At 43.8% G+C, this 27,185-nt stretch overlaps 1 protein-coding gene across 2 annotated transcripts in view; it reads left to right on the plus strand.

The window, feature by feature from the left end:
* The window catches only part of LOC119177919 (L-sorbose 1-dehydrogenase-like), a 124,281-nt gene that overhangs the window by 96,752 nt on the left and 344 nt on the right, over positions 1-27,185 (plus strand). Inside the window, exons 11-13 of one of the 2 annotated variants that reach the window (XM_075886876.1) lie at positions 490-624; positions 13,698-13,876; positions 22,622-26,569. In XM_075886876.1, coding sequence (XP_075742991.1) covers positions 490-624; positions 13,698-13,836 — 274 coding nt within the window. In that variant the 3' untranslated portion in view covers positions 13,837-13,876; positions 22,622-26,569. Of the gene's footprint in view, positions 1-489; positions 625-13,697; positions 13,877-22,621; positions 26,570-27,185 lie in introns of those variants that run through there. The other variant, XM_075886870.1, reaches the window with a different exon arrangement.

Below are 27,185 nucleotides of genomic sequence, written 5' to 3' on the forward strand. Positions count from 1 at the left end.
GAACTTTTTAAGCCAGGTATCGAAGCTTCTGAAGAAATGGAAAAAAATATTCATTTTAGTGGAGCAGTGGTAAGTATTGCGCTCTGCCGATCATCTGTGTCTTAAGCTTCAGTGTTACGCTTTCGCGCAAAGCCTTGTACAGGCTAGTCATTTACAGATTCACAATACAACAAATTGAAATGCTCATAAAAGAGCTTGTAGCAGTTTAGTACCTCACCTGGTACTTTTTTATTACCGTGTGATGCACCAAACGAGTTTAGGTAGTAATTAAACTTTTCTTATTGTACCTTTACATATATAGGCATAATGATAATGATGGGGATGGTAATTGTTAGCACTGCTATGAAAAAAAACGGGAGAGAGGTGGTCATAACCTAATCGTTTTGGTCATCCTGCATTGCACTATATATTTGTCTAACATCATGAATTTTTTTTAATTTCTACATCAAAAAGACAGCTTTCATTTCTCCACCATGAAATGTTGTTCAGGGTTCTTGGAGGCGTAAAAAATCTACGTGTGGTGGATGCTTCATCGATGCCTTACCTTCCGGCGGGAAACCTCAATGCGCCGCTTATGATGATGGGGCATCGAGCTGCCGCCATGATCATGGAAGACAAATCAGCGTAAGAGAAAGAAAGATACATTTTTTCAAAGAGGAATTCTAAAAGTGTTGCCTGAAATAGCCGCAAGTCTCACGCAATGAAGTTGTCTCTGCATTGCGAACTCCTCAGAGATTCACACCTCAGATTGTTTCGTTCGAAACAAATTGATGTATTTCTGCCATAACAAGTTAATCACTAGTGAATGTGTCATTCATGCATGCATTGTTTGGTAATTACCATTTTAATTAAATCACAACGGCTTAGCCATGCGTGTGACATGCAATTTGTGTTCTTAATGTTGCGACAAAAGGTATATTATGAGGAACCGGTTTATTCAGCTAGGTTCGAGCTAAATCACGGTAGTGATAATATTTACAAAGAACCAAGATGTATAGGTGATGATGAATAAAAAAGAGAAAGAAAAGTCATTCACTTGTCGAGCTCACACTTCTCCGCGCGGGGGAAGCGGGCGCCTGCTCACATGAGAGTATTATAAACCGCGCCATGTATAGGCTTCAAACGAGATACATGCACTATATCTGTCCCGCGGAAACGATGATCAGAATTTGTGCTAAGAAGAGAAACGCGGTAATTGACAGGGCATGTTAGTTCGACCACCGTGTACGCCCCAATAAAGCGACTGATGAACGTGTCGCATAAGACAGGGAGGTGCAGTGGAGTCCATGAAACACTTCGTCACCAAGGAAAAATTTCACAACATGCCAAGACGAGTCGTAGTGAGACTTTAGGGTGTCTTGATAAAGGCCGGTATTAACGTGGGTCAGATGAAGGTCGTCTGCGAGACGAGATGCAAATTCTTCAGAGATAGAAGCTATCGAGGGTGCAAGAGCCGAAAGAAGAGAGGTGTCCAGAGCGAGACTTGGTGAGTGACCGTGTACGAAAAAAAATGAGAAAAGCCGGTAGTGCACTGAGCAGCCGTATTGTAAGCGAATGTCAGAAAGCATAGGATTGCCTTCCAGTTCATGTGGTTGGGGTGAATGTACATCGCAATCATGAGCGAGACGGTCCTATGAAAACGTTCAGTCAATCCGTTAGTCTGCGATTGGTAACTAGGAGTGGTCTTGTGAACAGTGTTGGAGGCACGGAAAACTTGGCAGACAATAGAAGAAATACTCTGCTACGATCACTCAGGAGAACGCGTGGTGCTCTATGGCAAAAACGATGTGGTGGAGGATGAAATTAGCGACCTCGATGGGAGTCCCAGATTGTATAAAAGCTGTTCTGCGTAACAGGTAAGGTGGATGACGGGCGTAACAATCCCACGATTCTCATTCAATGTTATAGGAAGAGGGCATATAAGTCGATTCCGACTACTTCGAAAGACGAGGCGGGACAAGAAAGACGTTGATTTAAGCCTGCTGGAGCAGTTGTGGGTCGTTTTCGCCGTTGTTAATGGATGCAAGAGGCGATGTACTTAGCAACCGCTGAAGAGGGGCCAGGCCAAAAACAATGACTTCATTTTTTGTCGTAATTCTGTTGATCGTGCAAATGTGATCGCCCAGAGCATCATGAATAGCTTTCATAACTTCGCGTTGAACAGAACGTGGGATGACGGGTACCCGATTGTTGCCTTCAACATGGTAAACGAAGCGGTATAAAGCATCACCGTCAAGTCTAAATTGTTTAGGTTGTCGACGGAGTCGGGTGTTTGCGGAGGAGTAGAACCGGTCATGCGGCCAACAATGGTTTCACAGTATGGGTTGACACGTTGTTGTGAAACGAAGACGGATTGGGTATCGAGTGACGGTGAACATAGCATTGTATTTAGAGAGGCAGTGCCGTTGTTGGAGTAGCGATGGTGAGTGGCCCCCGCTTAGCACAGGACAGTGTGATAGAGCATCAGCATCTTGACGAATCTTTCCGGATCTGTAGGAAACGTCCAAATTGTACTCCGGCAGGTGAAGCACCCGGCGACAGAGGCGACCTGATAAGTTTTTCAGAGATGAAAGCCAGCATAGGGCGTTAAGTTCAGTAACCACAGTAAAGTTGTGGCCGTGAACATATGGTCGAAATCTTTGCACTTCACAAACAACAGCGAGGCACTTCTGCTTGGTGATGATGTAGTTATTTTCTGCCGCAGTAAAAACACAACTTGCATACGCAACGATGCGTCTGTGCATGTTGCTGTCGCGCTGCAAGAGTACCGCATCTAGACCATGACTGTTAGCGGCGTTCTGAAGGATTGTGGGTGCACTTGGATCAAAGTGGCACAGTAATGGATCCGACGTGAGGGCTCGATCCAATGATGTGAAAGCGCTTTCGCAGTCTTTGGACCTAATGAAGGTGACGTTACTTGTGAGGAGTTGAAATAGTGGAGACGCAAGTTCCGCGAAGCCTCATATAAAGCACCGCAAGTATGAAGCTAGCCCAAGGAAGCTGCGCAGGTATTTTTAACGTAGTGGACGAGGAAAGTCAAGGACGGCAGCAAGCTTCTCGGGGACTGGCCGAATTTCTTCTTTGCTGACTTGGTGCTGAGAAGCTTGATTGTCTTGCTTGGAAATGTACATGTCTTGGTACTAAGCTGTAGACCAGTTTCTGCAAGGCATGCGAGGACTTCGTCAAGACACTCCAGGTGCTGCTAGAACATGGATTAAAGCACTAATTTGTTGTCGAGATAGCACAGACATGTTTTGCATTTCAAACCACACAATACGCCGTCTATCATGCGTTCAAAGGTGGGGGTGCATTAATTAGTCCAATAGTCATCACAATGAAGTCCCCCAACCGATCTGGCAATAAAAAGGTAGTTTTCTCTTTACCATACTTCGACAATTGTATCTGCCAATAGCGTGACCTGAGGTAGAGGCTAAACAATAGTCGGCAACGTGTAATAAATCCAGTGCGTCGTCGATCCGAGGCACAGGATTGAGTGGCGGTGATGTTGACATTGGGAGATCGTTGTGGTTGTTGTTCGGCCGAGTAACGATCGCAACATGCTGAATGTCAACCACGCAAGATACAGTTCAGCCACAAGGGACTAGTACAGGCTCGGGAGTTCGATTTAAAGAGACACTAATGTCAAACAACAATTTACGTCAGAGTGAAAGCTTAATGTATGACAACATCTAAAACATCAATAGTATCAATAACGCCACGCTACGTACTGAGAAATTGAAGTAAATGCACAAGAACAAAAGCGCCGCAGTAGGACATTTTCAAAATAATCCCGATGACATCGGACAGACCGCCTATAGTCAATCACTAGTAATCAGTCTAACTGCCCTATAAAGGACGTTCCGGGCGTTAGGAGATGCAATAATACGTTACTTGTTTGTTTCTGTTTGACTCATGGAAAAAAAATCACCAGATGTTACTATGAAGAATGTTGCGACTTGTTTGAAAATTGAATTTTTGCGTGGTTACACGGGACAAGTGTTGCTTCTAGTGGGGCCAGTTAAACAAAAACGTCTGCAGTCTCGAAGCCAATGGCTTGAAATTTATCAATGGCCGTTGTTGCTGCCGTGGCTCCCGCTGCTTTCAGTCTGTCGCTGCTAGCGCAGTAAAGCTGGGCAACGTCGTGCATGGCAACAGTGACGTGAGACGGTCTCGTCGGTCCAGCTCTTGAGGCAGGTAATTTGAAGTGCACTAATTTGATGCGGAGCACTAAAACGTGATTTTATTTCAAATTAGGCCTTTTCTTGGCACAAAAGCAACACTATCAGCTTTCTGAACCGCCATTTCAACAATCTACGTCGAGTTATAAGTTGACTTTAGCGACCCTTTAAGGCGGGAAGGTATGGCAGAATAATAAAAAGAGCGAACAAGGCCTGGTGTGAGTACAACGCGCCTAGATAGGGTATGACCTTAAGGGAAATTCAAGTACGTCACAATCCACAATTTCGGTGCAGTTAACGTTTATTTTTCCTTGAATGGATGGCTGAAGTACATAATCTGACGTGGTGACAAGGCGAATGCGTTCGTCATGTTCAAGGAGTGAAGAGTCAGTGGTATGTAGATGTAGAAGGCGCTGATGACAACATATGAAATGGTACGCAGAAGACAAAAAATCACCCTGAATAGAGACCATGGGTGCACTTATGGAATACCACAAAAATGATGTAATGATGAATGCCTTCTATGCAGACACGAGCCACACTATGCGCACATGAACGAATGAGAGCGTTGGTCACCACACGGAGAAATGGGCGCCATAAGACGTAGTCACTTTTCGGAGAGGCGGGAACAAAAATTAGCACGAATAATCAAAACGGTGGCACAAGTGTCTATGAGAGCCTCAACGCGTACACCTTCTACAAACTCTACTATCAAGTTTGAAGGCCGCTCTGGAGGAATTCTCAGCTGTCTGGTAGATGTACTTTCCCCTCCTAAAGCTGCATCGAAGAGTTTTTCGCGTGGGCGTTCGTGGAATTGGAGGCGGGTCACAGAGGCGACACTAAACGGCGATCTGGAGAAGGCGACCTTGAGTGAGACGTGCGGGAGTTCGCAGGCACGTCAGTATGAAAGGTAGGAGACGGTTAACGGTGATAGGACGAGCTGGAGGGTGACAATAGGTAGTTATTGGTCGGTCAGAAGCTTCGACGTTCTTCAGGAGCGTAGCCGCATGGCGCGTCTTGTTAACGCCTTCGACCGATTCAGGCGATATGTCCTCAATAGCCACCGTAGTAAGAGATGGGCCGAAGAGAGCGCGGAGGGGCGTATTAGGGCGGTGCGCGCCCTGGCGATAAAAACGAAGGCACAGGTGTGTGGTCTCCTGGTGGAGGTAGAGGAATGGTGGGTGCGGCAAAGAGCGTGGCAACTTCGGCGTACGTTTGCATCTGGCGCACGCACGGACCGTTCAAACAGGTCGGACGTGACGCGGATGCGATATCTCTCGTAATCAGGTCTCGCAATCCACCTTTTTTTTTCATAAGGGATAATAACTTCCGCAGAGCAAAAAAAAGCAGCGCCCATGAAGCTCTTCACGAATGATGTCGCGAATGACTGCACGCAAGTCGAGGGGTTCAGGCGGACGAACATCGGTGGCGTCGTAGCAGAGGTGAAGAGACTCAAGCTCTTCAAGTCCCTGGCAGATGGTTATCACGTCCTGGGTGGTGGCAGGATTTTGTGTGGTGAGAGCGGTAGGAACGACGGCGCTGATGCCTTTAGAATGTGGCGTGTTTGGTCGTTCGGGGACATGATGGAGTTACTACGCTTGCACAACACAAGGACATCCTCAATATACGAAGTGTAAGTTCACCTGGCAGCTGCATGCGTAGAGTGAGCTTCTTTTTGCTGCCTCAGCGCGGACTGTAGGAGCACAGAACTATTTAGGAAGTTGCTGCACGAGTGTCCCAGTCGACAAGGTATGATTGTTGGCTCTAGAACCAAGTTCTAGCGACGTCAGACAAAGAAAAGGGGACGCTGCGAAACTTCTGTGGAACGAATGGCCACCAGCGAAGCCTTTTATGTTAGAGTAACATAGGATATGATCGCTTCCATGTGTCTGTATGTCTATAAACCACCTAGACATGTGGCAAAGTCACGTGGCACAAACATCAAGTTTAAACACCTTCGTACGGTGAGCTATGTATAAATGTAGGGCTTCCATCATCAACTCGGTACAGTTTATGATCACACACGAATGAAGCCAGTCGCTGACCTGCGGAGTTATCTTTGAAACTCCCCAGATAGTGTGGTGCACATTGAAATCTCCCGTGATAACCCATGGGCCAGGGTTATCAATGTTATTTCTGTCAAAACAAGCTGAGGGAGATAACTATACACATAATATTGTAAATGAGAGGTTTTTCTTTTTCACAGTAAGGCAGACGTACTGATTTTCATCATGAGCTCACATGGGCTGAATGATGTAGGTCAGCTCGCGGTGGATATACACCAGTACCTTCCTGCCTTGATTGTACATTGATGACATCGGTGACTCGTTGCCGGATAGCCTGATTGGGTTTGACAACTTTGGTTCGCAGATTACTATGATAGAAAAATGGTGAGAGCTTACGTACTTACGATAATCAGAGATTCGAGATCTAAGTATTCTGTTGTTTCACTGGATGACAGTTGCTTCGCTGACCTCTTTTGGGACGAGTGCTTATTTCCTGCCATGATTCTACACGAGTGTTGAAAGGACCGCGCTCAGTGCCTCCAGAACTTGCAGACCACTTCGGGTTGTTGGCATTCCTGTGCTTCTCACTAGTGTCAACTTGGCAGCAACGAAATATCGCAGCATCTAAATGATCTGTCAACACTCTTAGTACATTACCGTGTTAACGTGTGTAGTATACCATAGTATAACAATAAAATAACAACGAAGCGGTACACAGTGTGATTTGCGCAAAGAGTGGATTCCTCAATGCTTCCAAGTGAGTATGAAAAAGTTGTCAATCAATCTTCACCGTCATAAGTTCCAGCACAAACTAAGTGCGCATGTCTTACATATGTGCATCGGGTTCTTCACCTATTAACAAAAAAAGAATGGTTTCATATTCGGTACTTCCCTACTACCTGAAAAATGCGGTGGTTTATGGCATCGCGGGTACGTTGGACTTGTCCTTGTGTTAGCTGCTCCAAGATGATTTACAACAGGCTCTGTGAATTACGTCGTTCTAGCTTTCACTATGACGGTACTGCGTGTCCTGCACAGGCGTGTCAATTTTTGTCAATAGGTTGTAGACAACGAGCGGTAGGCTGATCCGCCTGTTGTTTTCAAGTTCTGACATCCGCTTCCTGCTGAATTAAAATCATGTTTGCATTCCTCCAAGCTTCTGGCACCCACCCCAACAACAGACATTTCGTATACAGGGTGACAAGTTTTTCTGACACAGTTGCCCCACTATCTTACAATGGGTCTAATGTGATCTGATCCTCGCCTGTGGCTTTGCCTCTCGCATTCCTTCCAGGGCTTTCTTTAGTTTCCCTGTCATTACTGTTGGAATGCCCCATTCATATTGGCTATTCGTGGTTCTAACGTTATAACTGCATGATTTTTATGTTATTCAAGTATGGTCTCGGCTGCTGTTCTGTAGAACTCCTCTGCTACCTAATTACCCTACCAATATTGGTAGGGGGTTTTACTGCCTTGTTTCTTAAAGAGACTATACTTTGAGCACTGTAATGTCACACTTTTCACTATCGCAAGTCTTTTGTTAGCGAAGCATATTAAGATAACATTTCATTTTCAAATTTCATACAAGAAAATTTTGCGTGAGGCGCCACAAATTTTAAACTGAAGTTTTCGTAGTATCAAGACGTAGGCTTCAATAGCGTTTGTAAAACTGCCTATGCTACGTCTTGGGCACCGATAGAAGACGATTAACTTCAATTTTAGCAATTAGAAACCACGTTAGACCCAGAACGTGGCGTCAGAACTTGAAACGTCACCATGTTTGAAGCAGGATTCTGAAGGTGGCGTCTCCACCAGCACTTTTTTTGCCATGTTTCTCACTTACCAATCGTGGACTCGTTGTAATAGTGGTAGTTTCGGGACGGTGAGCTTGTACTTGTATAATACAAGAAAAATCATCTGCTCCTTAGTGCTTAATTGCTTACATTTGATTTTTGTGTAGGAACAGCTTTGGCTTCTTTATTCACAGTTTTCAAGTATCTTCTGTTTTTTCAGAGCATGCTCAATTCTTCCTATGTTAGAACTTAAGCCGGCTGCCTGCCCCGCTTGAATAAACCCCAAAACATTGGCAGCTCTATTTCCCAAATATGTTCAGCGAAAACCCGCTAAGTGGTGGAAGGGTTAGGAAAGAGAAAATAGAGAAGCACCGGTTGATGGCGCGAAGCCGCAAGGAAATTCGTACGGGTTTCTAAAAGGAAAATTCATGCTTCCGAAAAATAATCCTGGTCCAGGGATCGAATCCGGGACGAACGCCTTTCCAGGGCGGTTGCTCTAGCAATCGAGTTAATCAGGAAGCTGGCGTTTTCGAGCGTGAGGGCGAGTGAGGGCAGCGTGAGCAACTCGAAGCACATAGCCACAAGTAACGTAAATTATTTCTGCGGAGACCCGCAACGTGGCGGAGCGGCTAGGGATAAAAACAATTACGGCAGGTAGTCTATTTCCCGTTTGTTAGCTTTATTTTCTCAGCTGCATTTGAGACTTTTGTGCATTGAGGTTTTCTATTGAGAATATTCGTCTCCAGAGATAGTTTGCCAGTGCCATCACTAATGACTGCACAGCTGACTTTCATTAAACGTTCTTTAATGACACTAATGAGATCATCAATCATTGCGCCAGCGCTAAGGTCGGGTTCCTTAGTTAGAGCCACGTGTCTATTCTAAAGCGAAAGTTATTTCCTGTACTTTCTTTCTCGGCGCTTGCTCAATGACTGGCTCCTTGTGGACCAGTTTCTGCCATTCCTTTGTCAAGTACAGGCTAATTCTATGCCTTAGTGTTCTATGGTCACTACCTCGCGTCTTTCCAACTGCTTCCACATTGAGGGTAGTGATCTTGGATTCTGTGTCTCACAAGCATCTTGCATGTGAGCGCGAATCGATGTGCTGTTTGGATGTTGTGGTCACATCCTCGTTGTATTTGCACATCTCGTAAAATGCCTGGATTGGCACACAGTATTTCATTTTTACTTTCATCATGAGAACTTCTCCTATCCACTAAGATAGCCCATTTTCTGTAGAATGTATTCAAGATCCATAAATTGTTTGCGTTCTGCTAAATCTACTAGTAACTTTGCTCTCAAATGTCTAGAACCTACAACATTTTTCTCTGCCTCATATTAGGCTGTCTGCATACCATATCATTACAGTCATCTATCACAGACGTTTACCATGTCATTTGCTTGCAATTTGCAGTGTCGAAGTCATCGTAGGCGCGATAACGGAATGATCCTAATGACTGGATGCAGACGCGTAAGACTGTACCACCTTCAACTTTTATCTCTTATTAAGTTTATCTGCAATACTTTACGACCCTCTCTTTAATGTTATAGTATCTCTTCATTCTGCCCGCTATATCTTTACGAATAAGGAGCCCAACTTGCCCCGCCGCGGTGGTCTAGTGGCTAAGGTACTCGGCTGCTGACCCGCAGGGCGCGGGTTCGAATTCCGGCTGTGGCGGCTGCATTTCCGATGGAGGCAGAAATGCTGTAGGCCCGTGTGCTCAGATTTGGGTGCACGTTAAAGAACCCCAGGTGGTCTAAATTTCCGGAGCCCTCCACTACGGCGTCTCTCATAATCATAGAGTGGTTTTGGGACGTTAAACTCCACATATCAATCAATAAGGAGCCCAACCCTCAGTTCACTCTTGTCAACTAAGTCACGATAGCAGAAAACGTCTTCGTTTTTGAGCAGTGTATGTGCGCCTCATATAAATTTAGTGACCTTAGTGACTTGCCATTTGCTGATGACATTGCAATAATGAATAACTAGGGAATGGATTACTACTCATGATTACGGAACTGGACAAGGAAAACTGATGAGTAGGTCTGAAAATATTATGCATAAAATTAAAGTGCTTATCAACAGTCTCAGCAGAAAACCGCGTGTTGAAATAGGTGGCGATACATTGGAAAGTTTTAAAGAATACGTCTACGTGGGGGAGATACCAACCACAAGACCAAATAATAAGAAATAAATGACTAGAAGACTGAAAATAGGGTATAGCAGGTTTGGTAAGCATTCTAAAAATTGAATAGTAGTCTACCACTATTCCTCAAGATGACGGTATATAACACCTGCATCTCGCCAGCACTTGCCGACGGAGCGAAAACCCGGAGGCTTGTAAAAAGGTGGCAACTTAAGTTGAGGACGACTCAGTAAGTGTTGGAGAGAAAATTTACAGGTGTATTCATTTATTGATATGCGGGGTTTATCGTCCCAATACCACCATATGATTATGAGAGACGCCGTAGTACAGGGGTCTGGAAATTTCGATCATATGGGGTTTTTACGCGCACCCAAATCTGAGCACATGGGACAATGACAGGTGTAACTTTAATAGACAGTAAGAGAGCACAGTGGACTAGGTAACAAAGAAAGTTAAAGGTGCCATAGTTGAAATGGAGAATAAATGAACATGGGCCGCGCACGTAGATTGTAGACAGCATAGCCGCAGGTCATTAGAGGTAGCTGACTCAATTCCTAGAAAAGTAAAAAGCGCGAGATGAGGAATTGTTAGAGGGTAGATGAGATTAGGAACTTTGCAGGTATAACTTTGCAGGTAGGATTACGAACATTGCAGGTGGAAGCAGAATACAATAGATCGGGTTAATTGGCGGAACATCAGAGAAGCCTTTGCCCTGCATTGCGCGTAGATGGACTAAGGATGACGATGATGATGATGACGACGTTAGTTTGCGCACAGAGTGAAGTGCACGTTTTTGTAGTTTTTGGATACGTTGTGTAAAGAGCTGATTTTCATATTTGTTCTTTTTTCTCTACCCCCTTTCTACCACTGTATACTTATATGGGCGCAATTGGTAATAAATGAAGAAAATGGCCCCGTATCTGCATGTTACACCGCAAATGTCGTCGGAAGATGGTAGTTTTGCGTCTGGAGAGAGCGCACAAAACGTTTATTTGATCTTTTGCACAAGAACATCCGTGAATGGCATTCTTGAGGCGCTGCGTTAGGGTGCCTCGAGCGTGCAGCGAAGGCGAACGAGCACATGAAGTCATGTTACACGTGAGGCATGATTGCTATCTGGCAGTTATCTTAGAAAACAAAGCGCGCGCGCCCTGCGCGCCCGTCTCGCAGGTGATAAGCTGTAAAACGCTAGGTGACGGGTAGGTGACACCACCGTGTCGTCTTAACAAAGCGTTGGAAACACTTGCCTTTTCTTGCAAGCGTTACATGTTCAGCGCAACGTTATAAACACTCCGGTCCCTATAATTACTTATGTATGCTTTTTTCTAGTAAGAGACACACATACAGAATATTGTCGTGTTCTTATGGATCCTCAGATAAGCGCAATAATCACTTTTTAATTGACAATCGAACAAGTATGAACACTGAATCTTGAGCAATAATGGTAGGCGCTGCGGATGAGGTCGGCCGTTTGGGGTATCGTCTGGTGCCTTTTAGGGTACCGTTAAGGGCAGACAAGCAGACAAATGTATAGGGAGATAGACAGACAGACCAAAACTTTTGCGTCGAAGGTCCATAAGAAAGACTATCGTCTTTAATAAATTGGCACCGCTGACCCAACGAATGCAGTGAACAAATATCAGGGTTTCAGGAGGAATCTAATCAAAGTTTTCTGTGTCAAAATAAATTATTCTGCTAAAAAGCCACGACAAGTCACGCAGCAGCTTCGGAAAAAGACGGTATGCTTTTGTATTTTTGGTGAAACGTCAGTATTAGTTGACGTGCTGGCTGTCGAATTTTATAAATGTTACATATGTAATCCTAGATTAAGGATTTTCATCCGGTTATCGTCAGGTGTGTACTTAAGCGCCTTCCAATGAAGTTGAATTACGTGACACTAGTCAGCGCCGTCATCGTGGCAAGCACAAGCGCTCCATACCAGCTAACCTCTTTTGAATACTTGTGACACCTATGTTACGGTTGGCATCGTTATGACACTGCAAACAACTATCTCTTTAAAAAGTAGTTCCTTATTCAACATTTGCTTGGGCGTCACCCACTTGTACGTATCTTTTCCGTAATTTGACAACTTTGAATTGAATAAAAAAGTTACAACACAGTGTGCATGCTTTGAATAAACCCATTTCCTTACAACGTGTGATCTGCACAATTTTCCCAGGTTTCCTAGGTTTAGAGACCCTTTGCTGCTGCGCAATCTAAGAGCTCTATAAATGTGTTGCACGAAAAAGAAGTGTCACCTCATTGACTTGTGTTTTTACGATTATGGTTAAGCATGAACTTTACAAAGGCAGCGTGAATTTAGCGCATGCCTGCACACTTTCTTGTCGAAAAAAGGTTGCCCGTTTAGACTCGACACAGCTTCTGTTATCCCATGGTGTGTGAGACGACAACGCAAAGAGAATTGTTGCTTGTTTTTTTTTCTCCTGTGTTCTTGTTTTAGAAGCAATGAACTTATGCTATCACGTCTTACACACTTGTTGAAACTTCCGTACTTCTGACTCAGTCATTGCCTTCATATCCACCAGCGTTTTGTCACAGTGCATGGAAATACACAATGTAACAAATGATAGCATTTCAGTAGTGCCAGTTTCTTAAGATGTTTGATAAACAGTCGAAGTTCGTGCACCCTTAGTTTTGCAAATTTAAATTATTGCGCCTGATTTTCAAGATCTTCTAACCATAGTTACTTTAGGAATGTTTAGAACCAACTTAAGAATTGTGCCGGCATGTCATAAAACATCGCAGTTTGCAGTTTGCACACTAAACATCGCAGTTTGCACACTAAGTAGAAACAACGAATCCAAAAAGAACAAATCAGACTCCTAAGGCTAGCAACCTATTTTATTTGCACTAGATATGGTGCAACTCGAACAAAATTCTAGCGTAAGGAAATGTGAGAGCTGCATCCAACGAAGTGAAATAGCGTTCAATACAAACGTCGTCGTGAATGCACAACACGTGCATAGATATAAGGAGCGAGCAGCTCATCTATAGCGGTATACCGCCCGCTCCAACTGGCGAACACTTCCAGCTGGTGTAGCTGCGCCTTCATCACTCGGCAAGGACACTCCGGCCCCAGTTCGGCTCCTCCATTTGTATTTTGTGCAATACAAACGGCCGGTACCTTTAATCTATTCTAAAGCTGCGATGTTCGGCAACACTTGTGTGCATTCGTTTCCAGACAAAACATGTGAAATGCAGTGCAATGTTGTCAATTTGAACCTTACATTCGACATACGACAACACATAGAACAAAATGTGTACGGAGTGTCTACAAAATGTAACAGTAGCGAAATGCGCTGACTGCTGAGAAAGTATACAGAGCATCACGTGGGTCACATGGCTGCAGTAGCATGTCTAGCTTTTTTTTTTTGCCTACTAGATACATAGTCGCTCCATTGCAAAGTGTCGTTCAAAAGATGAATACCTTTGACTATTTTGAAACCACGCAGAAGACAGTTTCTTTTGGACATTCATTTAGATTATATTCATTATGAGTTTTCAAAAGGTTTCATGTTTTTCTTTTCGCCATTTATCTTTCCACACCACGCAGCCAACCCCCTAATCCTCGGCAATCCAATGAGAGCTTCAAGAACAACCTGGAACAGCAATCTTTTTTCGATCGATGGGAACAGAAATGCTGCTCACACGTATCCCTACTTCCCAGCAATGACAGCTCATGTAGAAAGTAGCCAGAGAAGCAAGGACGTTGCACAGTCGACAAAACATCAGGTGATTGTCAAAATTTATATATCTACTGAACAAAGGGCAGCTTGCTGCTCAATACTTGTACTCTTTTTCATAGACAAACACAAGTTTTTGCTGCGCGAAATGTTTAACATTGATTTTTCATGTCAGTAACAAAAAATACCAAATGAAAGCAATTATTTCACTGCATTTGCTTGAGCTTTGTCAGTGGCACCTGTTACTATATGCCATGACCAAACGGTGTTAGTAGGTGCATATCTCTGTGTAACCTCTGAGCATCGCGTCAGAGGCACGATGGTGAGCCAGCGCTCCTCCCTATGAACTTTGTCGTGCTTTATGTAAAACAAGGCTGGAGCGTGTGACCCGCACTCTACGGTGGCTGCCTACAGCATCATCAGCCGACAGCGAAATATGTTCCCATTCGGCGTTATGCATCGGCGAACAAAATAACGAGTCACGGCCGGTATATAGACAATTGTGCTGCTGGATTACGCTCTCGGTACGATAGCGCAACCGGCGATGCCTGCTGCGCGTTTTCTGCTGCGAACAAATTGAGTGTGCGTGGAAGACGCCTGACACAAATAACCAGTCACTGCCGGTCACGACCAATCTAAAGGCGCGCAGTTGCGAGTACGTGCCTTGGGTGTGGTTGTGACGGTCTGCGCCTGGTTATTTTTTCGCCAAAAGACGACAATGAATGCGAACATATTTTCTATCGCTGTCGCTTGATGGTAATGTAGGCGGCCGCCACAAGACGGCGGCCGCGGGCTTTCGTGTTCCCATTCATAAAGGACGATAGACAACATAGCTTACGGCGTGCTGCAATCGACACTAAAGTGCCACGTGGGTCATTCTGAAGTATTGGGATTTCACATGGACACGCTTTTTGCAACGTTCGGATCAGATCACCTCCAGTGTTCTAACAGATTGGCAACCTTCAAATACCACTTTAATTTTACACGCGGATCACGAAGAGTACACTGTATTGGAAGGCTTAAGCGGCCACCAACGATAGCTCTGTAATCGTGCAGATCACATGTATTAAAGCAGACCAGCTTTACTGCTTGTGATACGATGAATGGCTGATGTGCTGCTCACCACTGGCATAGTATTGTGTATTGCTTTTTGCTTGACTTTTTGTAGCTTGATGAAGTTACGTCTTAAAACTTCTAATTGCTGCTTTCAGAATCTCATGATCACGCGACATCTGGTGCACGTGCTCATTCATTCGCGTTCTGGGTGCAAAAAAAGATAACGCAAACCAAGTTTAGGGAGTGTACGAGAAACCCTACCTTTCTGCAGCAACTATAGGGTGGCACAGGTTCGAAAGTCTCAATCGAAGCTCGCACCACTATGCATAAATACAAGAGCAATGGCGACAAAGCAAGCCACCACAATGACAGCACCTGTGCCACCTACATCAATCGTGCTTCAGCAATCCAGCAAGTCACCGATATATTGTGGAATGTCATTCGAGGTTTGAGAAAGCTCACTAGGAGCTTATAATCAGGTCGCGTTTTCAGCCACTGTAGCAATGCATACAAGCTGCGGTGTGTTCAATTCAGCACGGCTTCAGGACGTGTTTCGAGAACCAAAAGTGGACCCTAACATATGAACAGTTTTCGTACGAAGTTATTCACCTTCACTAGGGTGGTCCGCTAAGATAGGGCTCACTACCTTCTCGAAATTAGTGTGCATCTACACAACAGAAACATCCCACACACCACCAAGAAAACGACGCAAATTTTCCACCTTGCCTCACATCCGTGAAAAAACATGTCCAATTCCCAAGCGAGATGTTAATGAGAATCGCTTGTCTAAGCTGATGAGAAACTACTCGGAGAGCGTCCATGAGCTTCTCCTGGAAGCAACGACGAATGAAAAGATGCTGAAAAAATTTGAAGACATCTCAGCTTCGCCTTCAAGAGCAAGCGCGATAGCGTGATCTAGAAGCGTGCGCATCACCTTCGGAAGTGTTTGCTTGCTTCATTCTCGGAGCATGCGCGCCTCATCCACGCTGCGAGCAGACGAACTACTGTGCGTGTAACAATGGCCGTTTTGAAGTATCATTGAATGACTATTGGAAGCACAGTTGTCGAGTAAAGACTACGCCATAAATATTTCCTGTGCGAATCTGTAAAGGTCCAAAATGCATAGGTAGGCCAACCCACAAACCTACGCAACTGTTGAGTTTGTTGATAGGTCTGCTTCTGGCGATAATTGAACATGTCTGAGCATTATGTGTAGGGTGCGTGGGCTATTAAAAAATGTCAATTTGTTGTTCTGTTCACATCTTTTGATGCCTGGTGAGATGCTACGCTTCTGCACGCAATATATGAATTGTTAAAATGACTCTTTCCACAACGACATTCACATAGAGTTAAAAATAGTTTATCAAGTGTTCTGGCTCTGTGGAAAAACACCTCTTTGCCATGCTAACTCTACACCAGGGTACACCAGACTTTACACCATACAACGCAGAACTCCAACAATTGTGCCCCGGTCATTTGCGTGATACCGTAAAACCCGCAGAGCGCGGAAGATTCTTCGAATATTCCCGTCATGTGAGCGTCAAGGTTCTTGTTCAGAGACATTGTATGAGCGGAATTCTAGCCTTCGAAACTGCCTGACAAAACGACCCCGCCGGATACAAAATAAAGCCAGTGGGCCCTAAACGTGCTTGAGGAATAACTCACCATAAAGCTTCGCTCCAACTTCAAAACCTAAGTCGCCACCGAAAAACCTCAAAACGCCGAAAGCAGCATAAGACCTAATGAGCGTTCGCTGCTAGAGCAAAACATTTCGGTCATAAAAATCACTTGGTTGCATGAGCGAAAAAGAAACATGATGCCGAGAAAAATACTTTATGCATACAAAAAGAAATCTTTGCCACCAGTGATGTGTTTACTTTTTAAAGCTACAAAGAACCAAACACTCAAGTCAATTTTCGATGAAAACCCAAGTCTTGCCGCCCTCAAACAGCAACAGCTCCGTGGGGTTTTGAAGTAATACAAGTACTGTTTGTTTTCTGTTTTTCGTGCCCGAGAAATGGCTCTCGCTATGCCCCGAATCAATACGGCTAAAATGCTAGATCATTCCATTAGAATACTACTTGGCTCCGTTGCGCTAACGAGACGCGTTGAGAAGTAAGACGACAGAATGCTACAGGACGACATCATCCAGCTGCCCAAGAGCCTGTGGCCGTCTCCCGTGGAGCCTGTGGGGAACAAGAATAGGACCTCGCGTTTCCTCGTCAATTATCGTCACCTGAGCAAAATCATAAAGAAAGACTTGTGCCCCTTCACAATTAGAAAACACCATGGATGAACGCCGCCATGTCAAGTACCCTCTATCAAAATATATCAACACCGGCTACTTGCATATCAATAACGGTTGTAATAACACTGCCTTTATAACACCATGTAGTTCAACTTCAAGCTCATTGAGCGTTGGTTTTTCCTTGATACCTGCGACTTTCCAAGGCGTTCTTAATACAGTGCTGTGTGCCTTGAATGGGCAAACATGCCTCATGTACCTGGACCACATTGTTGTGTTTGACCAAAACTTCAACTAACACCTCCGGTAGCTTAAAGGGGCCGAAACACTTTTTCAAGTAACCATGGAATGATCTCAGTGGAAGAGCCTATTGCCTCATAAATTCATTGTCGCAAAATTTTTAAGAGTTCATTCAGTGCGCGTGGAGTTACAGAGATTGGTCGCATGCTGCAATTGCATTCTGTCCTCTCGTCTTGACAATAGCGCTGAAAGCTGAGCAGGGAGAGATGACAGGGCCACAGAAAAACGTCACGCACGCTTCGCGATTTTGAGCACTTTTTTTTGTTTCTTCGAATGCGCGGTTTTGTCAGTGTGATCGCGCGCGCACGCATGTACAAGTAGCGGCCTCCCGTGGCGATCTCTGTAACGAGCAAGCGCTTTATGTTCAAATCAGCCAATGGCTGACAGATGAGTCGTCGACATGAAATTTTTGGGCATATTAAGTTTTATGTAGAAAGAAGAAAAAGCAATTTTTAGGCGACTTTATTAATTTTTGCGAATTCGAGGCCGCGTGCTGTGCTATACTATTTGGCTGGCGTGATGTTGGTAGGCTCTTCTACCGATCGGCAGCGTTTTCTGACCATGCTCAAAAAGTGCTGCAAGGCCCCTTTAAAGCTTTACTTCAAAGAGTCAGTACCTGCCGAACCACCCGTTTACTAGAGAACGGCCATTTCACGTACAAGTTGCTTTTCTTTTAGTACTAGATCTATTGAAAAATGGGAATTAAAGCTGATCCGCGCAAACCAGCTGTAAAAACTGCCTGATCAACAACCCACCAAAAAGTAGGCCTTCAAGGTAAACTGGTGTACGCAAATAAAAACAAAACAAAGAAAGACCGGACAAGAAGATGTGCAAACCTTCAACGTGAGTTGAAAGTTTGTGCCTGTTTCTGTCCGGTCTTTCCGCATCCTTGTCAGTACTTGCGCACCACCAGTTTACCTAGAAGTATGAGCCAACTCGCCCAGCTGCAGGTTTTACTCAACAGGAAGGCTGTTATTTCTACGCCCGTGCGCCCATTGCAGACACTTTGCGAAAGAACATCAATGATTCACCGAACTACTGATTTACTTGACAAGTATCGGCTTGGCATTTGAAGGGCAAACGGCTCAAGCCGAGTTAACTTAAGAACTGAAGGGACGTATGCAGACACCTCTAATACTTATATCTTTCGATGAATGCGGCAATGCCGAGGCCCTCACCGACTCAAGCAGCATGGGTTAGGCGCCGGCGCTGTGTAAAAGACCTAGATGCTAGCCGGTTACTATTTAAGGCAGAAGCCAACAATTCTTCAACGTATTTTTTTTTCATAACTTGGGCCACATTTATTTTTACCTCCATTCATTTGGCAGACTTATCAAAGCTCGGTGTGATCACCGCACCTTGAGTTGGCTTGTTAGCTTCAAGGACCATCCAGGTTGCCTTGCATGGTGGAAAGTAAGATTTCATGAATTCGACATTACCCCCTTTTGCAAGTCCGAAATAAAATATAGCGACGCCGACTGCCTGTCTCGTGACAAGCCCTACACAATTTATGCAACCCATCGAATCACCTCGCTTACCGGTACAGCGAATCAGTAAGATATACTGGGGGCGTTCGCAACGTCGGCTGTCTGAAACAAGGGGATCATAGCAGCTACCAGTAACTGTCCCGCTAAGCCGAAACAAGAACCTCGCGTGGGAGCCAAGTTCTTCGTTGAGAAGATTGTCCTGGGTCCTCGTGACCCAGAGGTCTTCATCAGTGATTAAAATTCGGTCTTTACTACAGACCTTACTCAGGCCGCGATGTTTAAATACAGTCAATCAGGCCACTTGGAGGCCACAGCCTACTAGCAAGAGAACATTAGTGTCATCGAAAAACTAACAAGATAGTCACTGACATGCCCGCCATGTACGTCGATGCAGAACGCAAGACATGGTATGCCAAATTCCGTACGTGATCGTCCTATACAGCCCGGCCACGCCAAAACGACGCTGATGAAGCAACACAAAAAGGACAATGACAAGCTTATGTGAAGTCTGGTGACATCGCTCGAAGCTATGCTACGTTATGCGGCCAACGAAAAAAACGTCGACGTCACTGTCTGCCTTCAGAGCACCGAAGAAGCCAGAACTTGTCTGTCTTAGCACCAAGAGACAAAAAAAAAAACATGGCTAGCCGCTGTTTCAGCCCTCCAAGATGCCACAAAAAATACCAACACGGCAACCACGTCTGCCTCTGGACGCCAATGCGCCGAAGTGGACACTGTGAAAAAACTTCGGTGATATTTTGTTGCAAACGAGGTGCTTGGACGTCTGCGTGCTCTACACTATCGCACTCGGCATCACATCTCTCAGTTCAGCAAATTTAGGAAGCTATTCGTGTTGAGTAATTTGAGAAAACTAGGTTTTTCTGCTTTGTTAATACTTCTGCACATTGCATGCATTTTTTCAATCTCATGTTCGGTTTGAGCTTCGGGGAGATGCTTTCTTGAGAGGGCGACACAACCAAAGGTGTTATTTTTTAATGCATTTGAATTTCCCTAGTAAAGAGTTGGCAACAGTCGGCACAGAGTGCCACAACCTTTCACTGGCTTCACGATTGTTTGAGACCAGGCCTGCAGATTTAGCGAAAAATTGCTCAAGGGCCGTGAGAAATGGCGAAGGCCCACGGTTACTAGTAATAAGGAGGCCATCCGCTTTGGGCACACACTACGCTTGCGTTAAATTAAGCCAACAAAACTTTGTTTTCACTCTCTTCGGTGAAGTTTGCATGGAGGACGTGAATGGTCTAGTGTATTGAAAAGCGTGAGTGGTATATCAGCAGTAACGCTCGTATATGTATCAAAGCCGGCACGCTCTACTGCTTGTTGAATTCACAATGGCCGACGCCGTAGTCGCCGCTGTCAGTGTACAGTAGGTATTGCTTCTAGTTTGAGTTTATCGTCATACCACCAGGCAATATGTACCGAATGGCCCTTTCCCTCAAACATACATCTTTGCGGTTAGAAGTGCAAAACAATACTTCAGAGGCAAAGTTTCTTATAGTCGAGGCTTCTTTCTTTGTGTTGTGCACCGTAACCACCGCAGATGGTGACGATGGCAATGATGACTGAGAGCGATCACGATTCAGACCACGCATTTTTATTCCGCTTCGGCGCACTACATGCAAAGTACCTATACACGTTATGACGATGGAGATGACCGTCATGGCGATGTAAAACAAGCGCCTACCAGATCTCACATTCTCTCTCTGCCATCATGTTACAAGTCATGCAAGGTACCCATCATACGCTGTGACAATGACGATGAGGCTCATGATGGTGATCATCACAGAAAAGTACTGACTTGTGCATTGGAATACGTCTCAATATGCTCTACAATGCGCTTTGTATGACTATAAACAACCAACAATCACCAGGGAAACGTGCCCAGACCTAATTTTTGCCAACTTCAAGCCAAATCTGTTACCACAATTAGTAATAGTGAAGGCAAAAACTGAATTCACAACTCAACACAGCATACGCATTATGACTTATTAACATTGTATATAACTGTACACCACTGGGCACTCGTTTACATGCGTGAGTGGTCAATGTCACGGGTGACTCGTGGTAGCGCGAAATTACCCAGTGCTTAGCTCGTCATCATGATTCGCTTCATGATTATGAATGAATGTATGTGAAATTTTTTTGCCTCATTGACTTCGTGGATATGCTGTGACTATTCAGACTGCTTTTTCAGAGGATAAACGATTGAAATGTTCTTTCATCATTTGAACATTCATTGGTATTAGCTGCAATGGTAGAGCTCATCTTAGTACATTGGTACTGATTTCAATTGGCAGCAGCAAGCACAGGACCGTGTTAACTGGCGGAACATGGGAGAGGCCTTTGCCCTGCAGTGGTCGTTGTCAGGCTGATGATGATGACTGATTTTAAAACCAGTTATTGTTTCAATAACAGTGGTGTGCCACGATGTCTACAGCAAGCTTGAACGTTATGCTAATACCAAGGACAATTGAAAAAGATGAGAAAACTTAAAGTTAGTTCTTTTTCCCGATTACCATATGTCAAAGGTCGAAACCTTTTCTCAGTACTGCTTGCTGAGTGCGAGGCTCACTTTGCGCACCAAAAACACCTACTGCCTCATTTGAAGTGCGGAAAGTTAAAGCGGCGCAGACGATGTAACAATGATTGATTGATTGATATATAAAGTTTAACGTCCCAAAACCACTATTTGATTATGAGAGACGCCGTAGTGGAGGGCGCCGGAAATTTCGACCACCTGGGGTTCTTTAACGTGCACCCAAATCTGAGCACACGGGATGTAACAATGCAAGCTAGGCTGACGTGTATACATTGTAGTTTTATTAATTATATGCTTGCCGTGGCTTGCTAAACGAGTATCACATGTGTTTATGAGCCTGTAAGGATATCATCGTTAGCATAAAATATCGCGGACACAGGCGGACGTCTTTAGAGAAATTTTTTAACGAGCTTGTTCCGACGTACCTAAAAATACACTTTATCTGACTCGTTCGCTCAATTTCTCGCAAACTTAATTTAGCAAATTCGAAGGATGATAAAATGTAGCGTTAATAGGCTCCGGAAGATAAAAAATGTAGCCCGAATCAACTGGTACGGATGCACTCGCATTTACTGATAATACCCGCGAACCTGAGAAAGCAATTTTTCACTGGCTAGGCTGGATCCATGGTTTTCTCTATATATTAGTATTGCAACAGAAACACATGTTAATAATTGACAGTCGCATACAACAGTATAGCGTGTCTTTCTCTAGATTCAACAAAATGTGACAGTTTTTGTACTTGTGGTGGCCAGACTCTGCAACAATATTGAAAGCTGCAAAAAAGTTAATTGTGCTTCTTGAGAGGGGGCTCCACGAGGAATTATATAACAGAGAGGTAATTTATTGCTTTTGTTTAAAAAGGCCTATAGGCCTTCCCTTAGAAATGTAGCGGAGTAATTATCAATCCAGAGACGTTTTATTTTAATTTCCTATAAGAAAATTGTATCTACCTTATCTAGGTGTACCAGACGTAAAAGTATATTTCGACTATATTACATAATTCTAGGTGCACTAGTGCACTCAAAACTTTAAATAAAACATGGCATTGTGTTACAACCATCTATAGCGTGCTTATTCGGCCAAACTCCGTCACATAGTTTCCGAAACAATAACAGATTCTGTTGCCTACCTACAATATCTATTTAGGATGGCCGACTGCCACTTGAGCAGCAACTCTCATTGTTTGGCTCCCCGGATATGGACATGACCTAATGCTCGACGCTCCATTCTACTGGACGAAAAGAAGTTCTCAAGATCAATGAAGCCCAACCAGCGCAAGTCTAGGCTCTTCGCCAAACAAAGCATGCACTCTTGAACTCCATACCACACGAATATATAGACACTAGTCATAAACGTTATCTTGGCCATAACTAATACGTTAGTGAAATGGATTGCACACGTGTTAAATTGAAACACATAACTAGTGTTTCAATTTAAAAAATACACAGGCTTTTGCTTCTTGTCCTGTTGTTCCGAAAAAAAGGAAGCCGTAATGGAACAAATATCGTAAGCCGTTTCACCTTGTGATCTGCCTGTTATCAGAAGGAAGCAACTGTGCACTGGCAAACCAGAGTTAAACCGTATGTCACAATAGATGATTTTATTATCAACAGACAAGTACATTACTTAGTCGCGTATCTGGGATAGTATAATTGTTTTCGAGTGTTACACGGCAATAGCACAATGGTTAAGCCAACATTTTATATTCACAAATCAGATAGCTTGAAAGACTGTGCGCAGATGCGTTCCAACACAGCCACCGCAGAGAGGTGTGCACTCATACAGTACTTTATTTTCGTATACAAAATTGATGCCCGCCGTCGCCGCGCACTTTAGTAAAAACATCATTGGTGACTCCACGATGAAATGCAGTACTGTGGAGCCACGGGTGGTCGCCGTGGCACTTGTTACTTCGCTACGGTCATTCTCTCAAGCTCCCGCTCTCCTCGCATGTCGCCGTCGGTCATCTTGCGCGTTGCATGTTGGCTCTGTTCCGTTCTCTTTCGGTGAGCCGGTAACGACGACACCAAAGCTGCTTAACGCATGAACGGTAATTAAGAACTTTGCTTCCGTTAATACAAAGACGAAAGCTCTAAAGTAAATATTTTTTGCATAGCTAGACTAAAAGTTACAAGCCGAGCATTTTAACCACTCGGATATATAAGTGCGCTAGCAGAGTATAACATAGCCTTGTACATATAGGTATAGAAAAAAATGGGAAACGAAAATGACGATGACTAGGATATAAAAGATGATAAAAGAGGGACTACAAAGAGATAAAGGAAGAGATGAAAAAAAGAGAGGAGGTAATAGAGCATAGAGTTATAAAACAGGGAAAGTCGCAGAAAGCACAAGAGAAAATGAAAGAAATGAACAAAAAAAGTGGCAGGTGAGAAAACAGGGAATGAAACCGATAAACACAAAATATATAGATATACACAGACCTAGGTGTAGATTCTAGAAAAATGAGCATAGTCATTAAAATTTTTGCTAGCAATGACTGGTAAAGACAGGGGTGACATGAGAACAGCATAGCCAAGTAACGACCAGCAGGGTGCCCATCAGCTATGCTGTGACATAGTCTCGTGCGATTAATTGCATCATTGCACAATTTGGGAGCTCTTCTTTGTCCGATTAGTGTTATCGGCAGTTCTTGCTTAAAGATTTACGTGGGAAGACTATTCATGGTTGCCGTTGGAGAAACCTCGATCCGCTGAAGTTGAGTAAACATAATTACAGAAGACGACATACTGCAGGCGACAAAAATACTCTGTATTCACACCGTTAACACAAGACAAGTAAATGCTACGGGAATATGGTTAGGCAAATTTCGTGTAATCGTTTAAAAACATAATGTTGCCCGCCATTTAATAGCTTGGAAGTTGCTAAAGATACTGCGGTAGAGATGGAAGATTTAAATAATTAGGAAAAATTGCACTAACTCGCGCCAAGCTCGGCACAGCAATACAAGAGTGCTTCACTGCTCACTTGGCAACCTATGTCTCTATATTTCTATCATATAGCTTACTGTGTTTCTACTTTTTTTTCTGAATGTTTTTCTTTTCTTTTTTTTTCTTTTGTAACATCTCATCTGTCAGAAGCCGCTCAGTATCGTCATTGACAGTGCTTCGCTTCAATGTAGAGGTACCTGCGGCAACTATGATTTGTCCTTAGCTGTCCTAATGTTTATCGGTAACCCCCCTGCAAAGCGTACAATAACAAATATTCAGCAAACAATTTCACATTTCCACCAACATCTTTTATGGGGTTCTTCAGGAGTATGTTAATCATGCAGTCTTCGTTGTGTCACTGAACACAACGTCCGTAAGAAAGGTGGCGATGCTTCTTTCAGTATTCGTCATTTTGTAAAAAACAAACACACGAACACTTAACACAGAACACGCACTGATGATAACAAAAAATTCTACAACCTATGCTAGGAGCTCTACGCAGTCGCAAAAAATTTTGTTTAACCAAAACCGAAAGTCTCACCGGCGCGTGCTAGTACACTGAGGTGTCGCAGACGTCTACGGTGAGCAGATACATGCAAGGGGAGGACGACGTCGGACGGATCCGGCGAAGAGCAAGGCTAAGCTTAGATAAAGGTACGGCAGAGCGAGTAGGTTCCGAAGATAGGGCCGGCAAAATCGAGCAGTCTTCATGTTGGACGCGTGGACCAGGAGCGACGGCTTGGCACTCGGGCTAACGCCCGACATTGGACTTGGTGGCAGCGGTAACTTCCGGCTGGCTCAGTAGACCATCGAAGCTTCAGATCTAGTAAAGCATCCGGCTCCGACTCTTGACCTCTGCCAGGCACTCGGGGCAAACAATGACAGTAACGCTCGCGAACTGCCTCCACTCTGCTTCTGCCCAAACCAAGAGCCCCTTGCCGACGGCCGTGGCCCTCCTTTTGTTGACTAGCCGGCTTACGAATGGGGCTTTCTGGGTGGCCGTGTTTCCAAATATTTGGCCCCTGCAATCTCCGCGTTGAATTGCTATTAGGCCACTTGCACGTCGACACCTTGCGCCGTGCGGTCTCGCGCTCGACCTTACTTTCACGTTGTCGTATTTATATCAGCCCTCACTAGCAGACACTTTTCCCTGTCGGCAATTTAAATGCATACACTTTAAACGCACACGACACATCACACATTTTACAGCCCTGGAAAAGTGACCACAACTCGCAAACGTAAGATATGTACTTGAGGAAATAACCCTCAAAACATGTATTTTTCTCAATATTGTCGCGTCAAATTAAGCCCACCACTTTTTTTCATTGTCCTGTAAATGATATTGAAATCATGATTTTTCTTCATGGAGGAATGAACAGAAATATAGCCGTTAGCAAGGACATATCATTCCAACGTTCAATACCAATACTACAAAAAACCACATACATTCCAATTGTGAATTCTTAATGTATCCGGCGCTACTTTTCTACTGCTAAAGTTAAAATCTGTAAAACTGCAATAAGAACGAACAAAACTAGATGCCCGAAAGCAGAGACGATGTGTAACTGACTACGGAAAACTTGTCACGTGAATAGGGTCATTTCGGTTAGGTTATTGCACAAACGAAAGTGACGATTTATTTTACCTATAACAAATTGCAAGTAAATTTTATTTTACAAGAAACAACTCTCTCTTAATTAGGTGCATAAATTGACTTGTATCCTATATATTGAGGCTTGATTTTGTGGTTTCGTTTATAAAAATCCCCATTCAATTGTGTACTAAATTAAATACCTGCAAAATATCACACATTTTTACACTTTCTTCAATTTATGTCTGAATGCATCCGATGTGTTTAATGCACTGTCTGGCTCGATTCTGGCTTATATGTGCTTCCTTTTCTGTAGTGGAAAATAAAATTCTACGGGAGGAATGCTTCTGTTGTATTTTCACTAAATAAATCACGTGAATGTTTGCTATAACAGCCATTCCCACATCATGATGTCATATTTAAGGTTATTTGAAATATCTTGACGTAACCAGTGTATTTGCGCTAAGGTTCCTTCAGGCCATGAACATCAACTCCAGCATGAATTTGTGTATATTCAAGCAATAAAACAATTTATATTTTTTACAGCGGTTATTCGCTCTGTACAGCCATAAATGCCGACAATTCTGGTATTTTTTACATACTCATTGAGAATAGAAATGTCACGTGATGGCCCATGAAGCACCAGCTTGCGCGTGGTATTGCCTTCTAGTTGACAATCTGTCGCGCATATAGTCAGCATGAAGTGTTTTGCTACTTCAATCCTGAGGCATTATTTTAACCTGCTTTTATTTATTGCATAACATCGCCTGCTCGAAATATTGTGGTGTCTTATCTAATTTCAAACCACTTTTGAGTATTACTTTCTCAGGATATTTTCATCTGCGATATACATCAACAATTGATATGCTACCTATGTTTCCTTAGTTTTTTCACAATGTTGTAGATAAACTTCTCTATTGCCGACCAAGAAATAATTTTCACAACGCTACACACCACCGCACTTGGTAATTGATTGTGTTTCATCTCATTCAATGCGTTAGAAGCCGAAATTTCTTCGAACTCTTCATTACAATGCTCTACTAATTCTTTACTGTGAGCCCACTCGTGTGATATGTTAGAATTCTCCCTTCTTTAAAATACACGTACTCTGCATACAAGGTTTACCTACATACGAGGTTTACCCACTTCAGGTACTCATATGACCTCA

This window comes from Rhipicephalus microplus, chromosome 1, assembly GCF_043290135.1.
Source record: "Rhipicephalus microplus isolate Deutch F79 chromosome 1, USDA_Rmic, whole genome shotgun sequence".
In the NCBI taxonomy this organism is placed as follows: domain Eukaryota; kingdom Metazoa; phylum Arthropoda; class Arachnida; order Ixodida; family Ixodidae; genus Rhipicephalus; species Rhipicephalus microplus.